General features: G+C 42.7%; 1 protein-coding gene and 1 long non-coding RNA gene across 3 annotated transcripts in view; one reads left to right on the top strand and one right to left on the bottom strand.

The window, feature by feature from the left end:
• Positions 1-8,545, top strand: part of RECK (reversion inducing cysteine rich protein with kazal motifs) — a 62,580-nt gene extending 54,035 nt beyond the window's left edge. The window contains exons 18-21 of one of the 2 annotated variants that reach the window (XM_074146253.1): positions 54-264; positions 1,621-1,694; positions 4,810-4,965; positions 7,294-8,545. In XM_074146253.1, coding sequence (XP_074002354.1) covers positions 54-264; positions 1,621-1,694; positions 4,810-4,965; positions 7,294-7,509 — 657 coding nt within the window. In that variant the 3' untranslated portion in view covers positions 7,510-8,545. The remainder of the gene's footprint in view (positions 1-53; positions 265-1,620; positions 1,695-4,809; positions 4,966-7,293) is intronic. The other variant, XM_074146251.1, reaches the window with a different exon arrangement.
• On the bottom strand, positions 7,288-18,064 carry LOC141463698 (uncharacterized). Its single transcript, XR_012463241.1, has 8 exons — positions 17,853-18,064; positions 15,182-15,407; positions 13,348-13,426; positions 12,579-12,853; positions 11,860-12,146; positions 11,458-11,527; positions 9,106-9,334; positions 7,288-7,301 (listed from the first exon to the last, which is right to left on the bottom strand). It is a non-coding gene; the product is annotated as an uncharacterized lncRNA (long non-coding RNA).
• Positions 18,065-24,572: the final 6,508 nt, after the last annotated feature.

Genomic DNA, 24,572 nt, shown 5'->3' with positions numbered 1-24,572 from the left:
TTTGGCTGTAGCATCAATAACTTGACCTTTGAAACATTTCTGTGTGTTTTCAGCTGTTTTGCAAATCAGTGGAACCTGTTTGTGGACATAATGGAGAAACCTACAGCAGTGTCTGTGCTGCCTATTCCGACCGTGTGGCTGTTGACTATTATGGCCACTGTCAGGCTGTGGGTGTGCTCTCAGACTACGGTTTCCATACGGAATGTGCCTTTGTTAAGTGTCCCCAGCTTTCTGCTACTGGCTGCAAACCGGTTATTGCACCAGGTATGTTAACTCGCTGTTGAAGTTTTACGGCAGGTAGGAGAGCGTCTCCAGGCTACGTGTATAAATCAGTGTGTATTTGGAACAAAACGTATGCTTTAAAATATTGTCTTCCATAATGTCTTTGAGACATCTAAGAGAAAGGTTGAAGTTAAGAGATCTTTACTTAGGGCTAGAACAAGCCGGTATCAGGACTCAGCTGAGTAATTCTGAAGTGGAAAGGCCATGGTTTTAGGAGACATACTCCTTCAATCTTTAGAAACTTGCAGCTGTGCCCATAGGACTGGTGTGGGAGAACCGAATGAGGCCTGTGGTGTCGAGGGTAGAATGGCACTGGGAAGCGGATGAGCAATTTTTCGGAAGTGGCAGCAGAGATACCACACTGGAATGCCACACTGTCGTCAGAGTTCCCAGAAGAACAAAGATTATATTTAATTAAAAGACGAAGTAAGATACCGTATGTATTTACAGTACTGTGAAAAGGGAAGACAGGATGGGTAGTTTTGCCATTGTGCTCTTTTGAATTTTTTTTTTTTTTTTACTATTTTCACAAATACTTCCTTTATGAAATAGTCAGTAACTAATCACAGATAATACACAGAGCAAGGAAAGCTCAGCTTTTAAAAAAAAAAAACAGGTTAATGAATTTTTCTCATTCACTGGTTTGAAAAAGGGTCTTTGTGCTTTGGAATTACATTTAATATTGTAAAAGTCACAAATGAGTATTATATATAATAAGTTGGGAGGTGTGAATTAAATACACGGTCATGGGTAGAAAGTTGAAATATTAGCCCTTTGGTTTCTGAGATAGTGAGGAAAGACTGTGGGAGAAATATGACATGCTTCTGTGTTAAACACAAATCTGTCAGACAAGCCCTTCCCCCTCTCCTCATTAAATAAAGATTCTAAGCTCCAAAGTGGTATAACTGCATAAATTAATGTTTGCAGCGTGCATAATTGCTTCTGTCATGTCCTAGCTATTCCAGCTCTTGAAATTCATCGTATCAGTATTTGCGCATACCTGCATCCGTACGAAACCTTGCCTTGTAGTACACACAGTGCCTGCGGTTTTTAGCTTACAATAGTGTTATCACCTGGAAACACAAAAATTCATCTTCTTCCTTCGTGTTGATAGTAGTAAATGTCTGCTGAAAGGTTACTGCTTTTGCATTATAAATGTTTTTCAACATTAAGTCTTAGAAATCGTGCAATCCTGTTACCAGATTGAAAGCTTTACTTTGCTTTGGTAGTTTTGCTGTTTTCATTCTCAGTCAGTCTTCAACTTTTGACTTACTCTGCTTACTTAAAAAGACTATTTGCTTTTATTTCTGAGATATAGGGGTTTTTTTATTCACATAGGAGCCTGCTGTCCACTGTGCGCTGGAATGCTGAGAATCTTGTATGACAAAGACAAGCTGGATACTTTCGCAAAGGTAAAGAGTTTAATCACGCCTTATGTTAAACGGTACATGGAAAAGTCAAGTTACTGTATACTCTCTCCTGAGGAGTTAACACACAAAACCAATTATTTTTCAGTAGATAGTGTGTGATTTGATTTATTTTTTTCCCTTTATACTGTTCGTACTTTCCTTTATTTCTTATTATCAGGTACAGAAATTGAATTACAGTGCAAGGCAAAAGCAGAATTAGAGTAAGCACAAACAAGTACATTCAGGCTTGCAGTTTAAATGACTTGTCATAGTAAAGACAAATGGTACATGAAATGTATCTATTTCATGGTAGTAATACAGTGGATATTTGTTATTTATGGCCTCGTTTTTAAGATTATTCTTCTAGCTCACTATTTCTTAATGCAGGTAACTTAGTTCTGATACTGTCTTATGTTGAAATTGGATTCTTTTACGCTCTTGGGGTTACCTAGGTAGTCGTCACTGATTTTGTTGCTCAAAATGCTGGGTTTTAATTTAACATCTCTGTAAGTTAAGACACCTGCATCCTTCACTGCTGCCCTTTGGAAACCTTCAGTGCAAGATGGATCTTCTGATGTTGATTGTCTGTCACTGGACACAACACACTAGACCCAGACTCCCCATGTGGTGTATGAAAGGATTGCACTTTATTGACCCCTGCTTTTATGCTTCAGTACGTGGCACAGAGCAGAACGCTTGATTTTTGGCAAGACATCACAACAAAATAGAGCAATAGGACTGTGATGCTTAGTGAAGCAAAACAATTCATGTTTGCATCTGCACACGATTTTTATTTTTTTTAAATATCAAGAAGAAAGAGAATTTCCCCCAAACAGTATAAAATTACATTAACCTATTTATACGTTTAGAAGTAAAGACAGTTAGCTATTGTTGTAACACCAGAGAAAAAAATCAGCTTGAAGAGGACCCCTGGAGGGGTCTAGCTCAACCCCCTGCTCAAGGCAAGGTTAGATTAGCTTGGCCAGCTGAGTTTTTAAAACCCGCAGGAGTGGAGATTCCACCAGCTGAACACTGCTGGGGTCTCTCTGGTTCGTCAGTGTGGCCAGGGGGGAGGTGGGGAGTGTGTAAATAAAGGGGGACGATGACTTCTGCTGGCTCTGTTCTTCCTGTTGCAGCCCCAGCGTGTGGTTGGCTTTCATCTCAAGGGTGTGCTGCTGATTGATGTTCTGCTGATTTCCTCTCAGAGATTCTGTGTGTGTGTGTGTGTGTGTGTGTGTGCACATGTTGACCAATTTTGCTGAGTAACAGCGTCTCTTAGGTCACGACTGCATCCTGGAATGTCCTCCAGTTGTCACCTCTCTGTATCAGGGACACGGTGGCCACTGCAGCCTCCCAGTTCATATGTCGCAACATGTGGCTGCGGAGAAGAATTTTTAATTTTAGTTAGAAGGCAGCTTTCTAGCTAAAGACGTTTCTTGGACTTACTCAAGTAGTTATTCAGGTAGTTGGTGATAACTACTCTGCTCTCACCTACTGAGTACCCTAATACCTGCATTGGGGTACCTTGAAGTTGCTTTTTTTCTTCTTTTTTCCCCTCTCTTTTTCTTCCCTTTGCCACCAGAGTCTTCAAGTTTTCAGAACTCGTATATAAATATATGTATATATGTCTTTACGTTTAAAATATGTCATGTCTCAAACTTTCAAGTGCTTAGCAAATACTAGAAATTACAGAAGTTTGACTGAAGCTCTGTTGTTTGGAAGCTTCAATCAGAAGAAGTCATCCAATAAGCCCCCAGAGCTGACCTCTAACTGGTCACAGCCACCCAGAGACTGTGCATGGTGTGACACTGCCCTGAGCGCACAGAGTTAGAAGCTCTGTGCCTTTGTTACGCCAGTGTGAGTCAGAGGCCAGATAGATGGTCCCAGATAGATGGAATCGTTGCTAGAACTGCTAGCATACACTTCAACCAGCCCGAGAAGGCGAGATGTAGTAAAGTATCCCTTATTTTAGTTCAGACAGGTGGTTCATGTGAGAAAAAAACCTGCTTCAATTCCCAAAGAGTTCTATAAATCTGACGTTTTTTTTTTTTTTTTCCCCCCCCCCACCCCTCTGGCCTTTTTTATAAGAAGCATTAGAGATCTGCTAAAATTCTAATCCAGTCTTATGCCTTTGATTTCTAATCTAAGACATTAAAATCGAAGTTTGACACTACCGGTCACCCTGTAAAGTATCCACGTGCTTCCATTTTAAGACTGTTTAACAGGGTTTGCTGATCAGTCATCACATCAGGCTACATGTTAATGGGGCTATGACAAGGAGATCCTTCAAAGATGCGGTAAAAGAAGTGTTGTGTGACACCTTGCAACTTTGATTCATGTAGTCTACTTGGATTTCCCAGATTTCCATTCCTGTACCAATGGTCTTAAACGAAGCTACAGTAGGATAAAAAGGGTGGATCCTTTGTAGCTAAAGCTAGAAAACAGAACACAACAGAATGACCAGAAGTCACAAGTAAACTATTTGTGTTGGTGTCTGTACTGTTCCAGAAGTGACCTGGAAAAGGTGAAAAACCTTTAAGCTGGGGCAGTCTTTAAATAGACTGAGCATCTACAATCAAATAATTATTTGTCAGATACACCAGAACAGAGACAAGAATTAACTTTAAGAGAAAAGTATATTTACCTGGTCGTTACGTAGTGATCTTGAAATGTCACGTGTTCCCATATATACAGACATATATCCCTGTCTTCATAAAGCCGTAGCTTTTCATTTCTGGTGGCTCCAGGAACAGGTTCTGTGATGGCAAAGGAGTGCCAGCTGGTAGGGCTGCTCTGCCTCTTTGTTTCCCAGCAGGGGAATACAAGCTGCTGTAAAAGAGAACCATTTACATGATTTTGAGGTACGTGGTACATTTACACACTAACCATGGAGATGGAGAACAACACATATCAAAACCGTGGTTAATTTAAGAAGTAAAATATTTTCTCCGCTTCTTCCTTTCACATCTTTTATGTTTGGAGTGGGGGGGGTGGGGGTGGTTTTGGTTTGTTTTGGCTGAAACAAAATTTCTGGCATGACGTAATGTTATTAAAACTGAAGAGGGATGTGATTTTGAGTAATATCACATCATCTACGAAGTTCTTTGTTTTCTTCTAGGTAACAAATAAAAAGCCTATAACAGTACTTGACATACTTGAAAAGATCCGCCTGCACGTCTCAGTGCCACAGTGCGATGTGTTTGGATACTTAAGCATAGAATCCGAAATTGTGATTCTCATCATTCCCGTGGATCAGAACCCCAAGCCACTGCAGGTAGACTGTGTTATTATTTTGTTTACCCAGCATGGATTTACTTCATTTTTATATGTGTACACTTTACTGTACACTTTACTGTTTTCAATATAGCAGTTTTAAAACTGTGTGTTTTCCTGTGTACTGAGTATACGGGAACTTCTCTAGTGATTCAAATCCAAATAGCTAAGATTATGGATGGTAAAATGTGTCTTGAGAATCCTGCTTTTCCGATAAGAGGCTTTTGAGTGTGGGTAATTAGAGGAGAGAGGTGAAGGAAGGCCAAGGATACAGTAGTATGATTTTTATTTTAAAATTAATAAACGCAGAACCCTCAACTTTCTATCCCTAAAATAACAGAAAATGCAAATTGATGAAAATAAATAAATTACTGAATGACCTCTAAATTTAATATTAATTGTATATTAAATGCATACCTGTGTATGAAATGGTACTCCTTTGCCCCCAGTGGTGTAATGGTTAAAAGTAAATTGAAGTATATATGATATTAGGCTGAAGCACATCCTACATATAGATACCACGTTACTACATTGTGTGTGGCTTGATATTAAACAGTAGTTCGTACCAAAGAGGATGTTCTGAGACCATCCTGGTTTGGATACTCCTTCCCACCTTAGGGTAAAAAGTGCTGGGAGATCCCAAAACGCTGTTTCGACCTTAAAAAGGAAATAATGTTACAATAAGCTGCCCGGCTTCCTGTGTCACAGCAGGTTCACGCTAGCAAACAAGAACCTAACCCTCACAGTACTAAACTCTAAAGGTAAACCAAAAGTGCAGCTCAAAGTTCTTACAATGTTTTCTGGGGAGCAGTTCAGAGCAATAGAAGCAGTGATTTGGCTGCGTATTGCGTTATTATTATTGTCTTGGAGCTGTTGCTTCATTTTTACTTTCTGCTTGTTAACCTGGAAGACCAGTGAGGTGATCTACTTCATATTAAAAGGAACACAATTCCTTGCCATTTTATAGTTGTTTCTTGCCTGGCCCTGCTGACAGCACTTTATAATTGAGTCCCTTTGGAGAGGAGGTGCTCTGACTGTCACCTGACAGTCATTCTGTCTTCATTCTGTCACCTGACATGTTGATGTAAAATGAAGGATTTGGCTTTGAAAAGGAAGGGGAGAGAGAACCTGCCCACACTCTCTCTTTTACAATACAAACAGAATTCAGGCAGGTTCATTTCCTTGTTGTTTATTTTCTATTGACGGCTGCTTTCCATTTCCATTTCATTTCTCCAGTCTAATTTTCCATGCTCGGTATTGCTTCTGGGAGGGGGCTAAAGTTACGGCACAGCGCGAGGGGATCGAATCACTGCCATAAACTTTGCAAGCTGCCGTATCCAACAGGGTAGTTGTTTCTCAGGCAGACATATTGTGTGTATTTTGCTTTGCCCACGCTACTGGAGCGACCCTGTTACGGCCAACTCGCGTCTCCTTCTTTAGCAGAAATAGCCCAAAATGTTACCAGGGCTTAGGAAACAAGGTGTTGAGCCTCGCCGACCTGGTCAGCTCTCACTCCATCTGCAGCAGACTCTGATTTCAGAGAGTCCTCCTCTCCCCAGGAGAAGCCACCTGAAACCGGGGAGGAGCTGCTCATCGCGCTGGTGACACCCCTTGCTGACCTAAAGTTCCTCAACTTTTCAAGCTTTGGGCATCCAGATACAGAGTTTGTCAAGTTAAAACTTCACCAGAGGCAGCTTCCAAAGCTGTCAAAGGAGACTTAGCACTAAATTGATTCCTGGGTTGCAGTAGAAAGTAAAGTGGAAAAAATGGATTTTTCTAACATAAATTCATAATTATCATCACGTCAGCAGGGGAATGGAAAACCCTCAGTTTTCTCAGGTTTTCCTATTGCTTCCGTTCTTCTCTTCCCTTCCCATAAAATAAATCAGTTTTCCCTGATTTAGAAGAAAAAGCCCAATAAGGAGAAAATTCTGATTTTTTTCACTGCTGCAGCCTTCGAGGCAGGATCTTGGTCGATCAGGAAGGAAGTCCTCAGTTTTAGAGGTACTTACTTTAGTTATAATTTACTGTGAGCTTTTTGGCATCAACATTCAAAACACATCACCCACAATAACTTGTGTGGAGCTTCCTTCCTTCCCTTTTGCTACTGCTTGGCGCTTCCACACTAGTTCTCATAGTACCAAAATCTATGAGAAGAGCTCCCGTATGTTTTCTAAGAAATACTCCAAAAAATGATATAAATCTTACGTGCTGATGGGAATAACTGAGATTTTTTCTTTCCTGGATTTTGCTATCTAGCACCGTTTTCGCATTGGCATGGCAAGAAGAGAAATAATAACTTCCTCTTTTTTTTTTTTCTTTTCCTTAGATTGAAGCCTGCAATAAAGAAGCAGAAAAGATAGAGTCACTGATAAATTCAGACAGTCCAACGTTAGCATCCCACGTCCCGCTGTCAGCTCTAATTGCATCTCAAGTACAAGTTTCTTTTAGCATTTCTTCTCCTTCTGTTAAAGTGGTGCCTGTTCTGCACTCCCTCTTCGTAAGCCTTTTATTCACCTTGTCAGGATTAATATATTATATATAAACTGCTTAGAAAATATGCGTTAAGTATTGAGGTGTTTTATATTGTGAAGGACATTCAGAATTGTTGCTCACTGAACCAGAAAACACAAACTACAGAAGATCAGATGAACTAATATTTTTCAATGAAGTACTAGAAGTATTTGGAATAATGTGAAATGACGATTCTTTTATTCCTTACTAGTCAGATGACTGTTTCAGAACAATTAGATGGTTTTCCATTGATCTTGGAAACATAAAAAATACTCCGTAAGGTTCTAATGTTATGTATCTATAATTTTTGCAAGAAGGGATCTTATAGAGGTTTTTTTTCAGCAATGAACAGAATGGTGGTTTGAGTTTATTGAAGAATGTTAATTTTATATTATTCAGATGCATATCAGTGACAACAAAAAGCATGCACATATTTTAAACATCATTTTTGGAAGAAAAAAAAATTGCTGCTACTTAATTACCTTACCAAAAATTTAAGAGTTTATTCTCGTGTAAATATGCTTTCATATTTTATTATGAAGAAAACTAACTAGCCCTGGGCCTATTTCAGTAGACGTCTTTACTCGGACTAGTGAAGATTCGCAGGACATGGGGCTCAGTGCTTGTAAAATGACAATCAAGCTCTATCCTAGTACCTGACTTCAGTGAAGAAATATGTTCTTTTTATAGTTTTGTACATTTCAGAATCTCATATTGGATGCAAAAGTATAAAGAATCTCAGTATCTGTATTTAAGTGCCATTTAAAATATTGCAGTATTTGCATGTTATCTAATGAAATTTATACTTTAAAATGTTTATACAAACAGTATGTTTTATTACTTATTGTATTTTATGCACCTGACCTTAGTCTACATGAAGTATTTTATATCAGTATTATGATAGCCAACTTTGGAAGTATATAAAGAAAAACTTATTTTTGCCAAAATGCTGAACTTTGAAAGAAAGCACTGAAAACTTTTTCAACATGTATGTTGTTGTAGCATGTTTGTAGCAATTATTTTCTGCTAAATCTTCTAAATGCAAAAGTATTAAAGCTTTTTATTTTAATAAAACACTTTGTCGTGTGTCCTTGTATACAAATGCATGTAATTATATATAGAATTCTGCAATACAGTATATATTTTCTCTCTATATATTCTCTATTTTCTTTCTCTCTCAAATCAACACTTAAAATTAACTGTGGTTACGTCCATCGGTGACTCACACAGTTTAGTGTTTCCAAATAAACTACATTTCAAGGGGGCATTTACCAAATCTGTGTCACACGCGTGTAAGCTAATCGTCTGACACTCACAGCATAAACTATGGAAGAATGTTGACGTCCCCTGCCATGGGCAGGGACACCTCCCACCAGACCAGGTTGCTCAAAGCCCCATCCAGCCTGGCCTTGAACACCTCCAGGGATGGGGCATCCACAGCTTCTCTGCAACCTGTTCCAGTGCTTCACCACCCTCACAGGAAAGAATTTCTTCCTGAGATCTAATCTAAATCTCCCCTCTTTCAGTTTAAAACCCTTTAAAAACCTCATCCTGTCACTACAAATAACGCCAGGAAGACTCACGCACACAATCATCACAGTCTGGACACAAAGAACTTGTCGGATACCTTGATAATCCATCTGTTTCTGGAATTTCTTCTATAGATTCTTTAGAAACTTGGATGGATTTGAAAAGTTCTTTTTGAGCTGAAATGGCCTTGGATGATCTCACCAGAAACTGCAAGCAATTCAGCTGGTCTACTGAATTCCTTAATTTTTCCAACTCGTTAGCAAGTTTCTCTTCAACATGCAGCCTGTTAGCTTGCTTAGCATTTAGCTGGAGCAATCCCATGACTGCTAAAATGAAAGGAATTTTAAATGCCTTAAGAAAATACATATATACATGCCATACTGGAAAAATAAGTTAGAGTTTAAAAATACACTTTTGTGGAACAGAATATTCACAGCTCTAAAAAAAATAAATATCAGTATATATTTTCTTCAATGAAAGACAATACCAAAAAAGCCGCCTCAATATTGTCATCTGGAAAAGGCAGAATTTAAGCCCAGAGATTTTTAAATTCACGTGGGAGCGTCCAGCACTTGCTAGAAAAAGAGGGAAGGTTTTGACTGGTATCTAAATGTGTGCAGAACCAATGAGATTTTGTATCATTCTAAATTCTTGATCGTTAAGTCCAGCATCCAAAGTGTACGGGGCTGAGGTTCCTTTTCCTGGATGAACAAAAGTCCTTCAGTATTTTCTAGGTTTTCTCAAGATCTCCCGACTACTTCAGAGGAATGAAGAAACTATTTACTTAACGGTTTAGAATTCAAATGAACCAGGAGAAAACACGGAAGAAACCAGTTTTTACTGGAAAGTAAAAAAGTTTTTACTTTTTTACTGGAAAGTAAAAGCCCAGTTTTACCGGAAAGTTACGAAATTTGTACCTAATGGGGACAAATTTAATACAGGTTTCAGATGAGTTTTCCACAGAAGTGCTAACGATCTGCCCCCCCCCCCCCTCTGTGTGGCAATCTGGGTTGGCTTAAGAAGGAACGGAGACAGCACGAGGGCACTTCAAAGCAGCACAAGCCTCTTTGTTGCTTTTATAACAGGACTCAGCTGAAACATTCACAAAACATTACTTTCGTGTCTGCTTAAAAGCAGAGTTAAGGTCAGGAACTGGCTGGGGAGAGATGCTTCGGTTTGTTTAGTTTGGCCCTTCCCAGCAGAAGGGGCAGCCATGCCTGTTTGCACACCCCCAGCAATGGATCGACCACGGGGGAAAATAACCTGAGCCAACGAGAGCGAGGGATTCCAGGCTCATGCTTCTTGATGAGTTTTGAGTCCAGCAGGAGCCGGGATCTCTGAAGGTAACAGTTGTGTGAGAGGGCGTGAAATCGGCACTTACAGTATCACAGAATCATGGAACGGTTGGGGTTGGAAGGGACCTTAAAGATCATCGAGTTCCAGCCCCCCCTGCCACGGGCAGGGACACCTCCCACCAGACCAGGTTGCTCATCACCCTCACACTTAGAAGCCCAGTGTCACATCATAGCCCCGCTCTTCTTTCATGCTCTACTTTTGTGCTACTTTACCCAGTGTCATAAGGTGGAGATTCGCGTGTACGTATCCTGACTGAAAGGTGAAGTGTTATTTATTCATCCTTACTGAGTTTTATGACACTTTTCCAGGTCTTCCTTTCATGCATAACAAAGTATATTTCAACACTTTTCAACGCAACCACTATTTCTAGGAAGCCCTGGGACCATTTCCCTCTTCAGACTGCCTTTTTCACAATATACACATTAGAGCCTTTAGAATATCTTTAAATACTTCACAGAATCACAGAATGATACGGGGTTGGAAGGGACCTCTGGAGATCATCTAGTCCAACCCCCCTGCCAAAGCAGGTCCACCCACAGCAGGTCACACAGGAACGTGCCCAGGGGGGTTTTGAATGTCTCCAGAGAAGGAGACTCCACCACCTCTCTGGGCAGCCTCTTCCAGGGCTCTGCCACCCTCAAAGGAAAGAAGTTCCTCCTCATGTTTAGATGGAACTTCTTACGTTCAAGTTTGTGCCCGTTACCAGATCCTCCCTCAGCCTTCTCTTCTCCAGACTAAAAAGACCCAAGTCCCTCAGCCTTTCATTGCCTTGCACTGATACAGGTTTTATTTAAATAATGAACGATAAAATAGACTTCTGCAAGCATAACCTAGCAACAGCTTTTATGATCAATAAGTTCTTTAGCTTCTACAAGGAAGGGAAAAACAACCAAACCTTTACATTAGTCCATTATTCTCAAACTAACGGCTACTGTTATTTAGAGAGAGACCCGTGTATTTTAAGTACATCTAGTTTTAGCACATCGCTGCCACGCAATCCCGGGCACTCGAGGCCCCCTCCATTCTGCATTCTTCAAAAAGAGCAAAGCTACGCTCAAAAACATTCATTCTAGACACTTTGAAGGAGACTTACCCGACGGGCAACAGTCGAATGTTGAAACAGGTAAAGCTCCTGTAAAAGGGTGGGGTTTTCCTTACGATTCCTAGGACATAAAAGAGAAGAAAAAATTAAAGGATAGCCTTTCCTGAGGATGCAAGAACTCATGAAATACCTCATCATAACCTCATCGTGAGTTATATAAAGAAAGGTTGTTAACTGTGAAATTTTCCTTAAATGATCAGAACTGTGCTCTTCAACGTATATGTAAGAGCACACAGTTATGATTATCATATATAGGTATATATAACACATCTATGAACCTATAAATGACTTTCCAATCGGTTTGATTAACAGGTACCTGTTAATGAGATCTCAGCCCATTCCTAAAACAGAATAAATCTGTTCTTCCCCGAAAGCAGTCTCTGATTTGCTTACCTCAAAGCCCGTTTCTGCTTCGTTTGGCCAGGTCCCGTGAGGAGAGTAACCTGAGCCAAAGGGTGTTGATGGTTCTGTAGCTCTGGCGGTACCTAACGATCCCATAGATTCTCGCTGTAAAGAGCCACCCTTGTGTTTTGGCAAACGCTTTTTGTCGTATCTGGCAAGTTGTCTCCGTTTACTTCTTCGTGCATCAGCTGCGATACATCCCAAGGCTTTCCATCTGGTTTCTTCAGTTCCGATTCTCCTCCTAAACCAGCATTCCTCTAAAGCACTTCTGATCCATCCTAGAGGATTAATTTATTTAATTAGCAGGTTAGGATGTACAGCAGCACCAGAGGGGTTCTTTGCAGAGCCTTCTCACCAGTGCTGGCGTGGTGTGGTTTCAAATGGAAGCCTGCTCTTCAACTCGGTGACAGCGGAATGAGCGGACGGGTACTGTCTGGTGTATAAATTTACTTCTTAATCAATTTTTGAACTGCAGCAGCAGGAGTAACGTTAGTAAATATATATAAGGATATATTCACATGCACATATATACATGCACGCACATATATACACACAAATATACCCATATATGTGTATAAATGTATTTATCTCACAGCGCCCCGTGTCAGGGTCTGCATCGGCCTCTTCAGGAAGAGCACATTTGGCCACTGGGGAGAATTTAGTGATTCGTTTTAGCAAAGAATCCAAATTCTGGGAGTTAATACTTTTACCTTTGGATTTCAAGCGCAAGCAGCAATCAAAGACGCAGGACGAAACTGTCTGATGTTGTATAATTCATACACAGCCCTGCCCGGCTATACGCGTGCGAAAAGGTTAGAAGGATGTCTGTGGATTGTTGCATTCCAAAATGCACCCCCATCGGCAGCGGTTGATTTTCCTCTGGTTGAGCAACACCCTGGTTCCTCCTGGTCAGGGCACTAGGAGCGGCTCCCGAGTTAGTCATCGAGGTTATCCACCGCCGACCAGCAGCAGAAGTTCCGTTCCTCTGGCAGGAGAAAGCGAGTTTCAGTATCTACAGCCATTAATGGCTTGCAGAAGCTGAGCTGTGGCTGTGCTGTCATTAGCCATGGCTGCGTGCGCTGCCAGCTCATCCCGGCACTGACCTCACCCGGATCATCCCGACCAGCACCTGACCGCACGCTCCCCACTTGGCCGGAATACCGGACCCACTGGGCAGCCTGGATGGGGTTTTTATGCCGGAAAACAAATGTTGTCACAAACACATGTTTCTCTGGGCGTGTGCTAAATCTGTTAGGCTGTGCATTTTGCTTTTTTTAATCAGATTGGAAGTGGCAAAGTAAACTCTGGATCAGCAGCTCATGGCTTTTCCTGGTGTTCTCGTAGGTGCTGCTCAGACCTCTAATGCTGGACTTAACCATGTGCCTGGAGCTCACTCAAGACCCAAAGATGAGTCAAAGAAGATGTGAGAAATGCAAAAACACACGCACACGAAGACAAAGTAACTTACATTTTACTTACATTTAGGGCTACAAAGATGATGAGGGGCCTGGAGCATCTCTCTCACGAGGAAAGGCTGAGGGACTTGGGTCTTTTTAGTCTGGAGAAGAGAAGACTGAGGGGGCATCTGATCAACGCCTATAAATACTTAAAGGGAGGGTGTCAAGAGGATGGGGCCGGTCTTTTTTCAGTGGTGCCCAGGGACAGGACAAGAGGGAACAGGCACAAACTTGAACACAAGAAGTTCCATCTAAACATGAGGAGGAACTTCTTCATTTTGAGGGTGGCAGAGCCCTGGAAGAGGCTGCCCAGAGAGGTGGTGGAGTCTCCTTCTCTGGAGACATTCAAAACCCGCCTGGACACGTTCCTGTGCAACCTGCTCTGGGTGGACCTGCTTTGGCAGGGGGGTGGGACTTGATGATCTCTAGAGGTCCCTTCCAACCCCATGTGATTCTGTGATTTTAATTTTCCCAAGCGATATGGAGAGGATGTGTGTCTTTGATCTCTGGCTGCTGCTACTACGGTCTAAGACAACACGGCTCCTCAATTCCAGAGCTCTGCTGCGTGGGTTTTATCCATAGTAGCACCCTCTGCAGCTCTCAGCATGGAAATTGTCACTGTCTGGTCACGTAACTCAAGTGTTGGATAGAATAATATATTAAAAAAAAAATTATCAGATGCAGCCTTCTCTGTGCAATGGAAAACCAGTAGGTTTAGATTCCCTGTTTTCATAAATCCCATTTGATTGAAACTTCATTTTCTGAAAGGCTCAAGGTCACAAAACCATAAGCTGGCATTTAGAAAGCTTTTATAACTGAATTTTCTAGGGTTTTTTGTTGTTTGTACGCCCCAAAAGAAAAATGTTATTTGGAATTGCTGATTATTTCTTCAGCTTACGGTTAACATAAGGCACTATGTAAAATTAAATTACATGCAACTAATTAATTAAATTACATGCTCCTCCTTGTTGCTGTGTGCTTTGTTGCAGCACAGGGAAGACTAGGGGCACTGGAAAAGTTTAGAGAGCTGCTCACAGAGTTCGGTACAGTCATTTTAAGAATATGAAAATAGATGGATATCTCTTTTTCCATATTCTTGGAATCTTTCCACAATTTCTAACATGACATAGCTCCCCACCATCATTTCCAGGTTACTTTTGGTTTTTTTTTCTATTAGTTGCAATGACTCTGACTTGAACATTTAACTGTCATTACAAATGAACATTTCTTACAGGACAAGAGAAAATGGGCACAAACTTGAATATATGAAGTTCCATCTAAACATGAGGAGGAACTTCTTCACTTTGAGGGTGGCAGAGCCCTGGCACAGGCTGCCCAGAGAGGTGGTGGAGTCTCCATCTCTGGAGACGTTCAAAACCCACCTGGACACCTTCCTGTGTGACCTGCTCTGGGTGGACCTCTTTGGCACCGGGGTTGGACAAGATGATCTCCGGAGGTCCCTTCCAACCCCGTATCATTCTGTGAGTCTGTGATTACACAGCACTTAAAAATTCCAAACAAACTTTGGCTACGTGGTTTTTGTGGCAATTTAGAAAAACCCGTTCTTTAAAAACAGAAATAAGGTTTTGATCTCCTCTCGGGCAGAGTGCACTCCTCTGATGACAACGCAACTGTGCGCACTCCATTACTTTGTCTTACGTGAGTTGCTTGACGTTACAGCACAAATAATGGACATCCCCCTCTGCCTCTGGCATGGGTGAGCGCTACCTTTCTCATTGGGTGCACGGCAGCGGGTGGAGAAATGTTTTATTTCCACAGCAGCTCTTTTCTTGCGTCCCATTCAACTAATTTGAAAACTGCAGAATGTTTAACTGAATGTAAAATACCCCTCTTACCTCCAAGCTGCAACGTGAGCTCGCGCGTCGGCATCACTAGCGCATCCGTGGCTGCGTGGCTCGGCATATTCTCCTGATGAATCCCACGTTGCAAGTCACAAACTAAGTTTTCCAAGTCCGGAGGTTTTAGTTAGGGTTGTGGTTGGTTTTTTTCTCCAAACAAAACAACTGTTGTGGTTTCACAACTTTCCGTTCGAATTCTGAGGCCAGATGTAAACTTCCCCTGCTTATAATTAAAAAAAAAAAAAAAAAAAAAAAAAAAAAAGAAGGAGGAATTCAGTTAGCTGACTTCCAGTGTGGATCTCAACGCAGCTAGCAATTCCTGAGTATTTAAGTATTTAAATACTTAAAACGTAGTACCACAGTAACAGATACCCACCTCTTCTGCGCAGTACGAGGTTTGCCCTCATTATTTTACAGCTAATGACCACCACGGTATTAACAGGGCACATAGAGCTGTGACCCTGCCTAGACACCCCGACCAGAATGTCACCCACGTTCAGCTCTTTGGTCAAAGTCAGTGAAATTATGGTCTCCAATCATACCACGAAATGTGTTAATTATGAAATATTGCCTTTCTAGCTTTAGAAGGTTGCAACAGGAGAAACTGTACAGGCAGAAAGAGTCAGCGGCGTGAAACTGGGCCCCTTACCACAAAAAAGACATTGAGGGGCTGGAGCGGGTCCGGAGAAGGGCAACGAAGCTGGTGAGGGGTCTGGAGAACAAGTCTTATGAGGAGAGGCTGAGGGAGCTGGGGGTGTTCAGCCTGGAGAAAAGGAGGCTGAGGGGAGACCTTCTCGCTCTCTACAACTCCCTGAAAGGAGGGTGTAGCCAGGGGGGGTCGGTCTCTTCTCCCAAGTCACAGGTGATGGCACAAGAGGAAACGGCCTCAAGTTGCGCCAGGGGAGGTTAAGGAAGGATATTAGGAAAAATTTCTACACTGAAAGGGTGATTAAGCATCGGAGTGGGCTGCCCAGGGAAGTGGCTGAGGCACCATCCCTGGAGGTATTTAAAAGACGGGTTGACATAGAGCTTAGTGATGGGTTTTAATCAGAGTTAGGTTGATGGTTGGACTAGATGATCTTAAAGGTCCCTTCCAACCTAGACAATTCTATGATCCTATGAAACCATATACAAATGCTTATTACAAAGGCTAACAGAAAAGAGAAATCCCCATCCATATGTGATGTAATGGGGATGCACCACCACCAGCAAGCTCAGGTGTTGAGGGATATTAGTTGTTTAGCATAAATACTAAGTTTTAGTTAGAATAGATTACTAAGGATCATAATATGGTTTGATTTGTGCTGTTTGCTTAGTTTTACTTAGCAGGAGTAGCTAGATTTGTGAAAGCCTGTAGCCACGATAGACCTGTTTTTCTTAGTAATTTTCCTAGCAGCTGGTTCAGTGCTGCTTTTAATCTTTTAGTATGGGGAAGATGTTTCTATCACACTGATGTTTTGGTACTGTTTCTCCCAAGACTGGGACTCTTCAGTTCTCCACGTTCTGCCAGTAAGTGCGGGTGCACAAGGAATGTAAACCGGAGGATAAGGAGACTCCAACCCTCGGCTGAAACTGCAAATCAACAAGGTAAGAGCCCGCCTGCCCAGACGCAGAAAAAAGAATCCAGTAAGGTGTTACAAGACCCCAGACCAAAAGTCACCACTGGACTAAAAGACACATGGACAACACATGAAGAGTGCATGAGGGGCAAATGTGAGGGGCAAATAATCACCCCAGGATTTCTTTGTTCATGGTCTCTCTCTTTGGAGGTGCCCAGCCCAGGCTGCCCTTGCCGCTGTAACTTCAAATTAAATTAATTATTTCATACAATCCAACTCCTGAGACTCGGCAGTGAAATTCTCTTTTTAATCAACAAATGCTTTCTGGTAGCACTGCTCAACAGTAGCAACTACTAGCCCTGAAGCTGGATTAACCCACCTACTGTATTCAAACCGCAGAGGTCGGCGGCTGAACTAGCCACCTATGGTTCCTACATTGCCCACGGAGAGAAATAAGGAGAGCCTCATTTTCTGGATGAGTCATCTGGTGCATTTTAAATAGGCGTTGTAGGGTAAGAAAGACTGGACTTACCCAGGTTAGAAAGAATGCCTGTCTGGTCAGAGGAGAGCTGCTCTCGCTGACCTCAGGAACAGGGCATGGGGTAACTCCACGTAACCAGGAGACATTTCATTATTCTTACAGTGATTTTTAGCCAGGTTTACGCATGCTCAAAAACACGCAAGGGCCTGATTACAATCTGGTAATACGCATCCGTCACATTCACGGAGAGAAGTTTCTCTTGGCAAGTGTGTAAAAGCTTCAGAGGCAAACAACATGGGTGTGGGCAAAGGCCAGAGACTCAGAAGTTCTCTTTGAACTTTTCGCTTCGTTGTTATTGCATCCAGGATCTGTGCCTTACAGAAGCGCTGCTTGAAGCGCAAAATGTCACCGTGACTGTGACCCTTCCACCCCGTATTCATTTTCTGTTAGGCGGTTCGAAGCAGCACGCTCCCACTCGCACTTAAAAAATGAACAAAATAAAATCGAAAATACCCACATTAGCAAGCAGGCTGAGTTAACACCACCGGAACAAACTCTGGACATGAGCTAATTATTCAGTACTTGTTCTCAACGCCATGATAAAAATTTCCAAAACTGAATAGCTCACCTGAGTTTCCTGTTGTACATCAGCCATGAATGGATCCAGATGAAGATGAGGATGCATGGAGCAACTGCGTCCTCCCAGGACACTCTGATTTTTAGCGGCAGAGGAGATGCTTCAGACCAGCCCACAGCAGGAACATTTATCCTTAGTAAATGCACGTGCAGCTGCTGGTTTGGCACGTGCTCCCTGCTGTTTGGTAACGTTTTACTGCGTCCTGCAATAGACTCACATTATTATTGACAGATGTCACTTTTCCAAGGACACGTTCAAAGGATGTGAAGGGCAACCAAAAAGGTTTCAACAAGTACATAAAGAGTAAAGGGAAGACTGGGGAAAATGTGGCCCCTCTGCTAAATGCAGCAGGGAGAGGCTGGTGACGCAGGACACAGACAATCACAGAATCTTCACGGTTGGAAGGGACCTTTGAGATCATCCAGTCCAACCATATACAAAAAAAAAAAACCACCACCACCAAAACCAAAAAACAAACAAACAAAAAACCCACACACCAACACAACACCAAACACAAAACAAAACACCCAACCCAACAATCTCGGGCACTAGAGCATGCCATGTCTACACGTTTCTTAAATACCTCCAGGGATGGCGACTCCACCACCTCCCTGGGCAGGCTGTTCCAGTGCCTGACCACCCTCTCAGTAAATTCTTCCTAATATCTAATTTAAACCTCCCCCGCCGCAACTTCAATCACTTCCTCTGGTCCTGTCATTATTCACTTGGGAGAAGAGGCCAACACCCACCTCTCTGCAACCTCCTTTCAGGTAGTTGTAGAGGGCAATGAGGTCCCCCCTCAGCCTCCTCTTCTCCAAACTAAACATGCCCAGTTCCTTCAGCCTCTCCTCATATGACTTGTTCTCTAGACCAAGTCTAGAGAACTTGTCTCTTGTCTGCAGACGAGGCCGAGGCCACCCTCACCCCAGACTTCACTGGTAAGACCAGGCTTCAGGAATCCCACGTGCCTGAGACCAGAAGGGAGGTCCATAGCAGGAAAGACTTACTCCTCCTTGGGACATCCCTTCAGCGTGTCTGAATACTTGACAGGAGGGAATGGAGAAGTGGGAGCCCAGGGCACCTCAGCAGAGCCTGCTGACAGGAAGAGAGGCCGTGGGCACAAATAAGAAACCTCAAACTCCACCTGAACAGAAGGAAACACTTTTACTGTGAGATTGGTCAAACACTGGCACAGGCTGCCCAGAGAGGCTGACTGTATCTTCCACCCTTGAAGACATTCAACACAGGAATGGACACAGCCCTGGGCTCTTGGTGGCCCCGCTTTGAGCAGGGGTCGGATTAGATGATCTGAAGAGGTCTCTTCCCACCTCAACCATCCCGTAATAAAGCTCTGAGAAACTGAAAAGTAGCACTCTATCTGCTAAGCATTTTGCTGGTCTCCTCACTTATCTTGCATTTTAAAAATGTGACTATTTCCAGTATTTGAAGCTCTAACTCATGCCGTATTTTCTCTTTGCAAGTCAATTCCAGATCCACAATTCCATCACAGTGACACGAATCACCTGGCAAATATCGGGTACCGTTGACCTGCTTTACTTCGTGCGTCCAACCCACCTGTAGCCACTCCGCAGCGCCGCGCAGCATCCACCAGGAAGGTACTTGACACCTTAGAAAAAGAAAATGACACTGACTCAGCAAGAAGGTTGAGTTTGTCCACTCGGAATACACCTGTCAGAATAAAAGAGGCTAAAATTCCAGCTGCCCCCTCGTGGCTTGAGCATCGTGTATTGCTTGGGGAATTCAAGACGCAGTTTAACGACGAGAGCTCTGTGGTTGAAGAGAGTCAAGTGGGTTATACACGTTATAATTATACACATTATACATGTATATACATGCGTAATTATGCACCTATTACCCGTTTCTCAAAGGTACGTATTTTTCCTCATGTATTACGGCCGTTCCTGCGTTGTCAAATGAAAGGTCCTGCCTCAAATTCACGGGTCAGGGAAAGGCTCTCAGCCAAACCCCCGGTGTCTCTGCTGTGAGCAGGTAACACCCACATCGTTTGTCTGGAGTTTAGCGTGTTCACCTTGGACTGTTTGTGTTAAAGCTTCGCATTTATTTTTTAAGGTTTGTTTTTATTTATGGCTTCAAAACACTAACCTTTTAATACAGAAATCTTCTGCTCTCCAAAACATGTATCATTTTCACAGGTTCAAAATCACTGCCGTTATATCTTCAGTAACACAGAAGATTTTTCATAGATTGTATTACTTTGATGATTTTATTATTTATTTTTTTTTACAAGACAGATCTAGCAAATGCCAAGGGTCTTTTTAGAAATGCTTCCGTGGACCCACGTAACAGGAGCTGAAAGTTCAGCGGTTCCGAAGTTGTACGGGGTGTTTGGCTCAGATTTGCATTTGCTGGAGGCAGTAATACCAAATTTCTGAGAAGGAACATGACTTTCCTTGAATTAAATTCAGAAATAGCTAGGCACAGTGTGGGAAACATTTCTTTTGACAGATTCAGGGAGACACCATGCTCTTGCGGTTCTAAAACAAAACTTCAACCCTACAATTAAAAATATATAAACACTGGCCGGGGTTGTGTTCCCCCCAGAAATCCCGTAGGTGGCATCACAGCACAAGTTCAATTACATTTCAGCTGCTTTTAATTTAGAAGGAATGCAACTGGTTTGGGATTTATTTTTTTTTCCAATTTTTTTTTTTTTTTTTTTTAAAAGCTTGTGCTTTCCTACAGCTTCAGCTCTATCTTCTGTGCCACATCATTCTCAAAATCAAATCCGCACGGGCCTGATAAGTCTCTCTGGCTTTACATAAATTTACTTTCTCCTGCCGATGGCCATGGGGAAGTATTCAGGACCTCTGCAAGAAGGTAACTCTCCAGTACCATGAACTGGAATGTTGCTTTTGAAGGGTCTTTTGAGAAGCACACCTGACACCGAGGACGTGTACGGATGTATTAAATAGTTGGCACGGAAGTAGGCCAAATCCACAGGGATGATTTTTGTCAGTAGCAATCTCTATAGTTCGTTTAACTGGGTATTTCAAGAGGCTAATCAGACATAGACATGGAGATATATATTAATATATATATACACACACACTCTCTCTCTCTCTCTCAAGGTTTCAACCCTTGTAGGCAAAGAAACGAGTATTTTTAAGATTCTTGGAAAACCCTGGTTGTTCAAGGATCTCGTGTGCACAGACGTGAAAATATCACAAACTACAGTGAATTCAGCATCATCGCCTTAACTCAGAAGAGGGAAATGAGAAAAGCACGTTATAGCTGGAGATGCCACCGGAGAAGACCAGAAAGGACAAGAGAAGCTGAAGCTTCTGCAGTGTGTTTGGTGGCGTCCCAAGGCGCTGGACCATTTGTCTGTCATTCAGAAAGGACATCATGTGTTACTAGTACATTAACGGCAGAATAATAACCAGTAGATGTCAGCACTGTTGCTTTCTCTGGTATCGGTGGTCTCCCCAAGGGGAGGACTGAGAAGACAGGCAAGGCACCAAGCTGCGCACCATGCAGGCTGTTGGCTCTGAAACCCCCCCAGATACACACACAGAGAGGCTCAGACTAAACCCAGCACCCAGTATGGCTCCCGTGATTTCTTCAGGCACGTTCTCCAGAAAAGGTCCCTCCTTTCAGGGACCTCCGACCCAGCTCCCGGAGGTCTTAGGCTGCACACCCCCCATATTACGGGCTGCAGCTCAGACCCCTCACGGACATGGGATAGGTGAGCAGTAGCTGACTTGCCATACAAGCACAAACAGTATATTTTTATTTGGCTGTAAGGAGGGAAGTGAAGGGGGAAAAAAAAACAAAACAAAAAAACACATCCCTGCAGAGTTTATCACTCTCAGGGTGATAGGGTGACAGGGCTTGTCACCAAGGTAGTATTTCCAGCACAGCTCATCCCTCCTATCTCAGCTGGGTCTGACTCTGAATTCCTCTGTCCAAAACTGCCTCAGTAAATCTTTGCCCTTTTAATTTCTTTACAAGTTCACCACCTTCTTCCACCCACAGAGAGGGAAGAGGGGCTGGCCCCACCAGCTAAACATCTCATAATGACGTGCCTGCAATCAAAAGTTTTATGGCTGCAGATTTCCCAAAGAGAAATCTGTATTTCTCAGCATCACAGAATCAGAGAATGATATGGGGTTGGAAGGGGCCTCTGGAGATCACCTCCTCCAACCTCCCTGCCAAAGCAGGTCCACCCAAAGCAGATTGCAAAGGAACATGTCCAGGGGGGTTTTGAATGTCTCCAGAGACAGAGACTCCACCATCTCTCTGGGCAGCCTGTTCCAGGGCTCTGTCACCCTCAAAGTGAAGAATTTCCTCCTCATGTTTAGATGGAACTTCTTTTGTTCAAGTTTGTGCCCATTACCTCTTGTCCTGTCCCTGCGCACCACAGAAAAAAGACTGGCCCCTTCCTCCTGACACCCACCCTTTAAGTATTTACAGGTGTTGATCAGATCCCCTCAGTCTTCTCTTCTCCAGACTAAAAAGACCCAAGTCCCTCAGCCTTTCCTCATCAGAGAGATGCTCCAGGCCCCTAATCATCTTTGTGGTCCTCTGCTGTACCCTCACCAGCAGTTCCCTGTCCTTCTTGAACTGGATGTTGTCATATTAAGTCCCAGCCCTCAAGTTCTTCAAATACGACACTGCCTCTTCTCTGCACCAATGCTGCCCCACAGCTTTTCTTCCACTAACAAGTTTGGCTCCAGAAGTAGGTCCTTACATGCCAAAGGCAGTATCTCACAGAGGCTCCTACAGCATCCCTTCTGCACCACCTTTCCTAAAAGGTGCCACTGCTGGCATACCACGTGCTGACAGCGGTAACAAGCCCAGTCCACAAGTGAAAGCCTCGCACGTCCCATGACACGTTTTGGGATCCGGTATGGAGGTAGAAAGCGAAAGGGTCACCACTGCGGCGGGCCCGTCAAGTCAGAACTGCTGAAATGAGAAACGTAGGCACTAAAGCAAGGTGTCAGGTCAGATTTTAAATGCAGCACCACAAAGTTCTGCTTCATTCATGAGTACCCTCAATTTGTCAGGTCAGATTTTAAATGCAGCACCACAAAGTTCTGCTTCATTCATGAGTACCCTCAATTTGTCCTTCTCACTATTTTGCAGAGGAAGGAGTGAAAATTCTTCTTTAAAACAAGCCCATGCACATTTTCTGAAGGTTTTTTTGGTGGTTTTCTTTTTTTCCCCCTTGCATTAGACTGCAGCTTTTTTCTCCATTTATCTGGACTTTGCTGCTTGGCATCAAGTATCTTTCCTTGAAAAATGTCCCCACAGTTAAGTTTGACAAACATATATTTAAAAATGGCACCGCCAGCTACAGTAGAATTACAGTTTTATAAGAGACATTTTTAGGGAATTGCACACCCAAAATTATATTTAACAGCTACTAAGCTTTCCTGAACAACCTAAAAACAATGGGGGGGAAGGGGGGAAAGGCTTGACACAGTGGTGAACTGTAGTATTCTACACAAGAATACAGTACTGAAAACCAGTCACAAGGGTGTTTGAGCTTTTGTCCCCTACCAAAACATCAGTTTATCACACAGTAACTTAACCCCCAGCACGTGTGTACAGAAGAAACATGACTGAGTCACATTATAATAACACTCTCTCCTGCTACGTATTCAAATAGCGTTACCAGACTATTTCACAAGCACAATTTTTCTGCTCAAAACCCCAAGATGCCCCAACAAAATATTTCTCAAACACAGAGGCTTCTCCAGACCAATACACTCCAGAAGCAGAATACATGCAAGTTATTTCCCTTTTGTTCCCATAAGGAATGATAAGTAAGCAAGTACTTGCTTACAATCATCCTGCAAAAACCAACCAACCCCTGTTCTTCCCAACTGGACATCTTTTACAGTGGAGCAGAGCTTCATCCACGTGCTGTAAGGGCTTGCATTCGGGAAGTCCACGGCACAGGGCAGCTCCTTTGGTAGGTTCCACATCAGCAGATACCAGGAGCATACAGGCTCTGCCCGAAGAGAAGTGCCAGAAAGGCATTTCTCACACACGTAGCCCTAGACAGTATCTTTCCAGACTTTAAACTCTCTAAGCGAATGACTTCCCGTGTGAGAAGCCTACGGCAAAGGCCCAAGTTAAAGACACTGATTTAACTTGGCTGTTTTCAGGCCCTTCAGCTTTCCTGAAAACCAGGACCACACTGTGTCTCAGTCACTACTTTCACATTTCAAAATTCATCTGGTTTTCGTTTGTTTCTACAGTTCTCATTTAATGAAAGGAAGAGCATTTAGCGATAGCAAATTAGCAGCAATATTTAAGAACATCAGTCTCTAGGAAAATACACACCTGCCAGTATCTGAGATAATAAAAGATATTGCTATAACGCACTAAGGTCTACCTAAACCATCTGGATCTAAGTTCTTAGTCTTACTGCCCTTTTGTGTCTTTTAACAGCTATTTTGCACCAAAAGAAACAGTCCATCTGGTTCCCTGAATATGTTAAGAAATGGCGGGGGGAAGATAGGTAATCATTTGCACACACACCTAAGAGAAAGTCAGAAGGCTGGTTTATTTGAAACCGCAAAATCAAAGTCCAATAAATAGAACGCTTGACATCACCACTGGACACTGTAGGAAAACTCTGGAAAGGCTGGACTGCTGCTGTGGTGCCCCCAAGCATGGATGAACCCTGAAATGACTTCCCCACTCCACCTCACGCTGTTG

Source organism: Numenius arquata, chromosome 4 (assembly GCF_964106895.1).
Source record: "Numenius arquata chromosome 4, bNumArq3.hap1.1, whole genome shotgun sequence".
Taxonomy (NCBI): Eukaryota; Metazoa; Chordata; class Aves; order Charadriiformes; family Scolopacidae; genus Numenius; species Numenius arquata.
The sequence above is the reverse complement of the archived record's forward strand: the minus strand, read 5'-3'. Positions and strand labels throughout refer to the sequence as shown.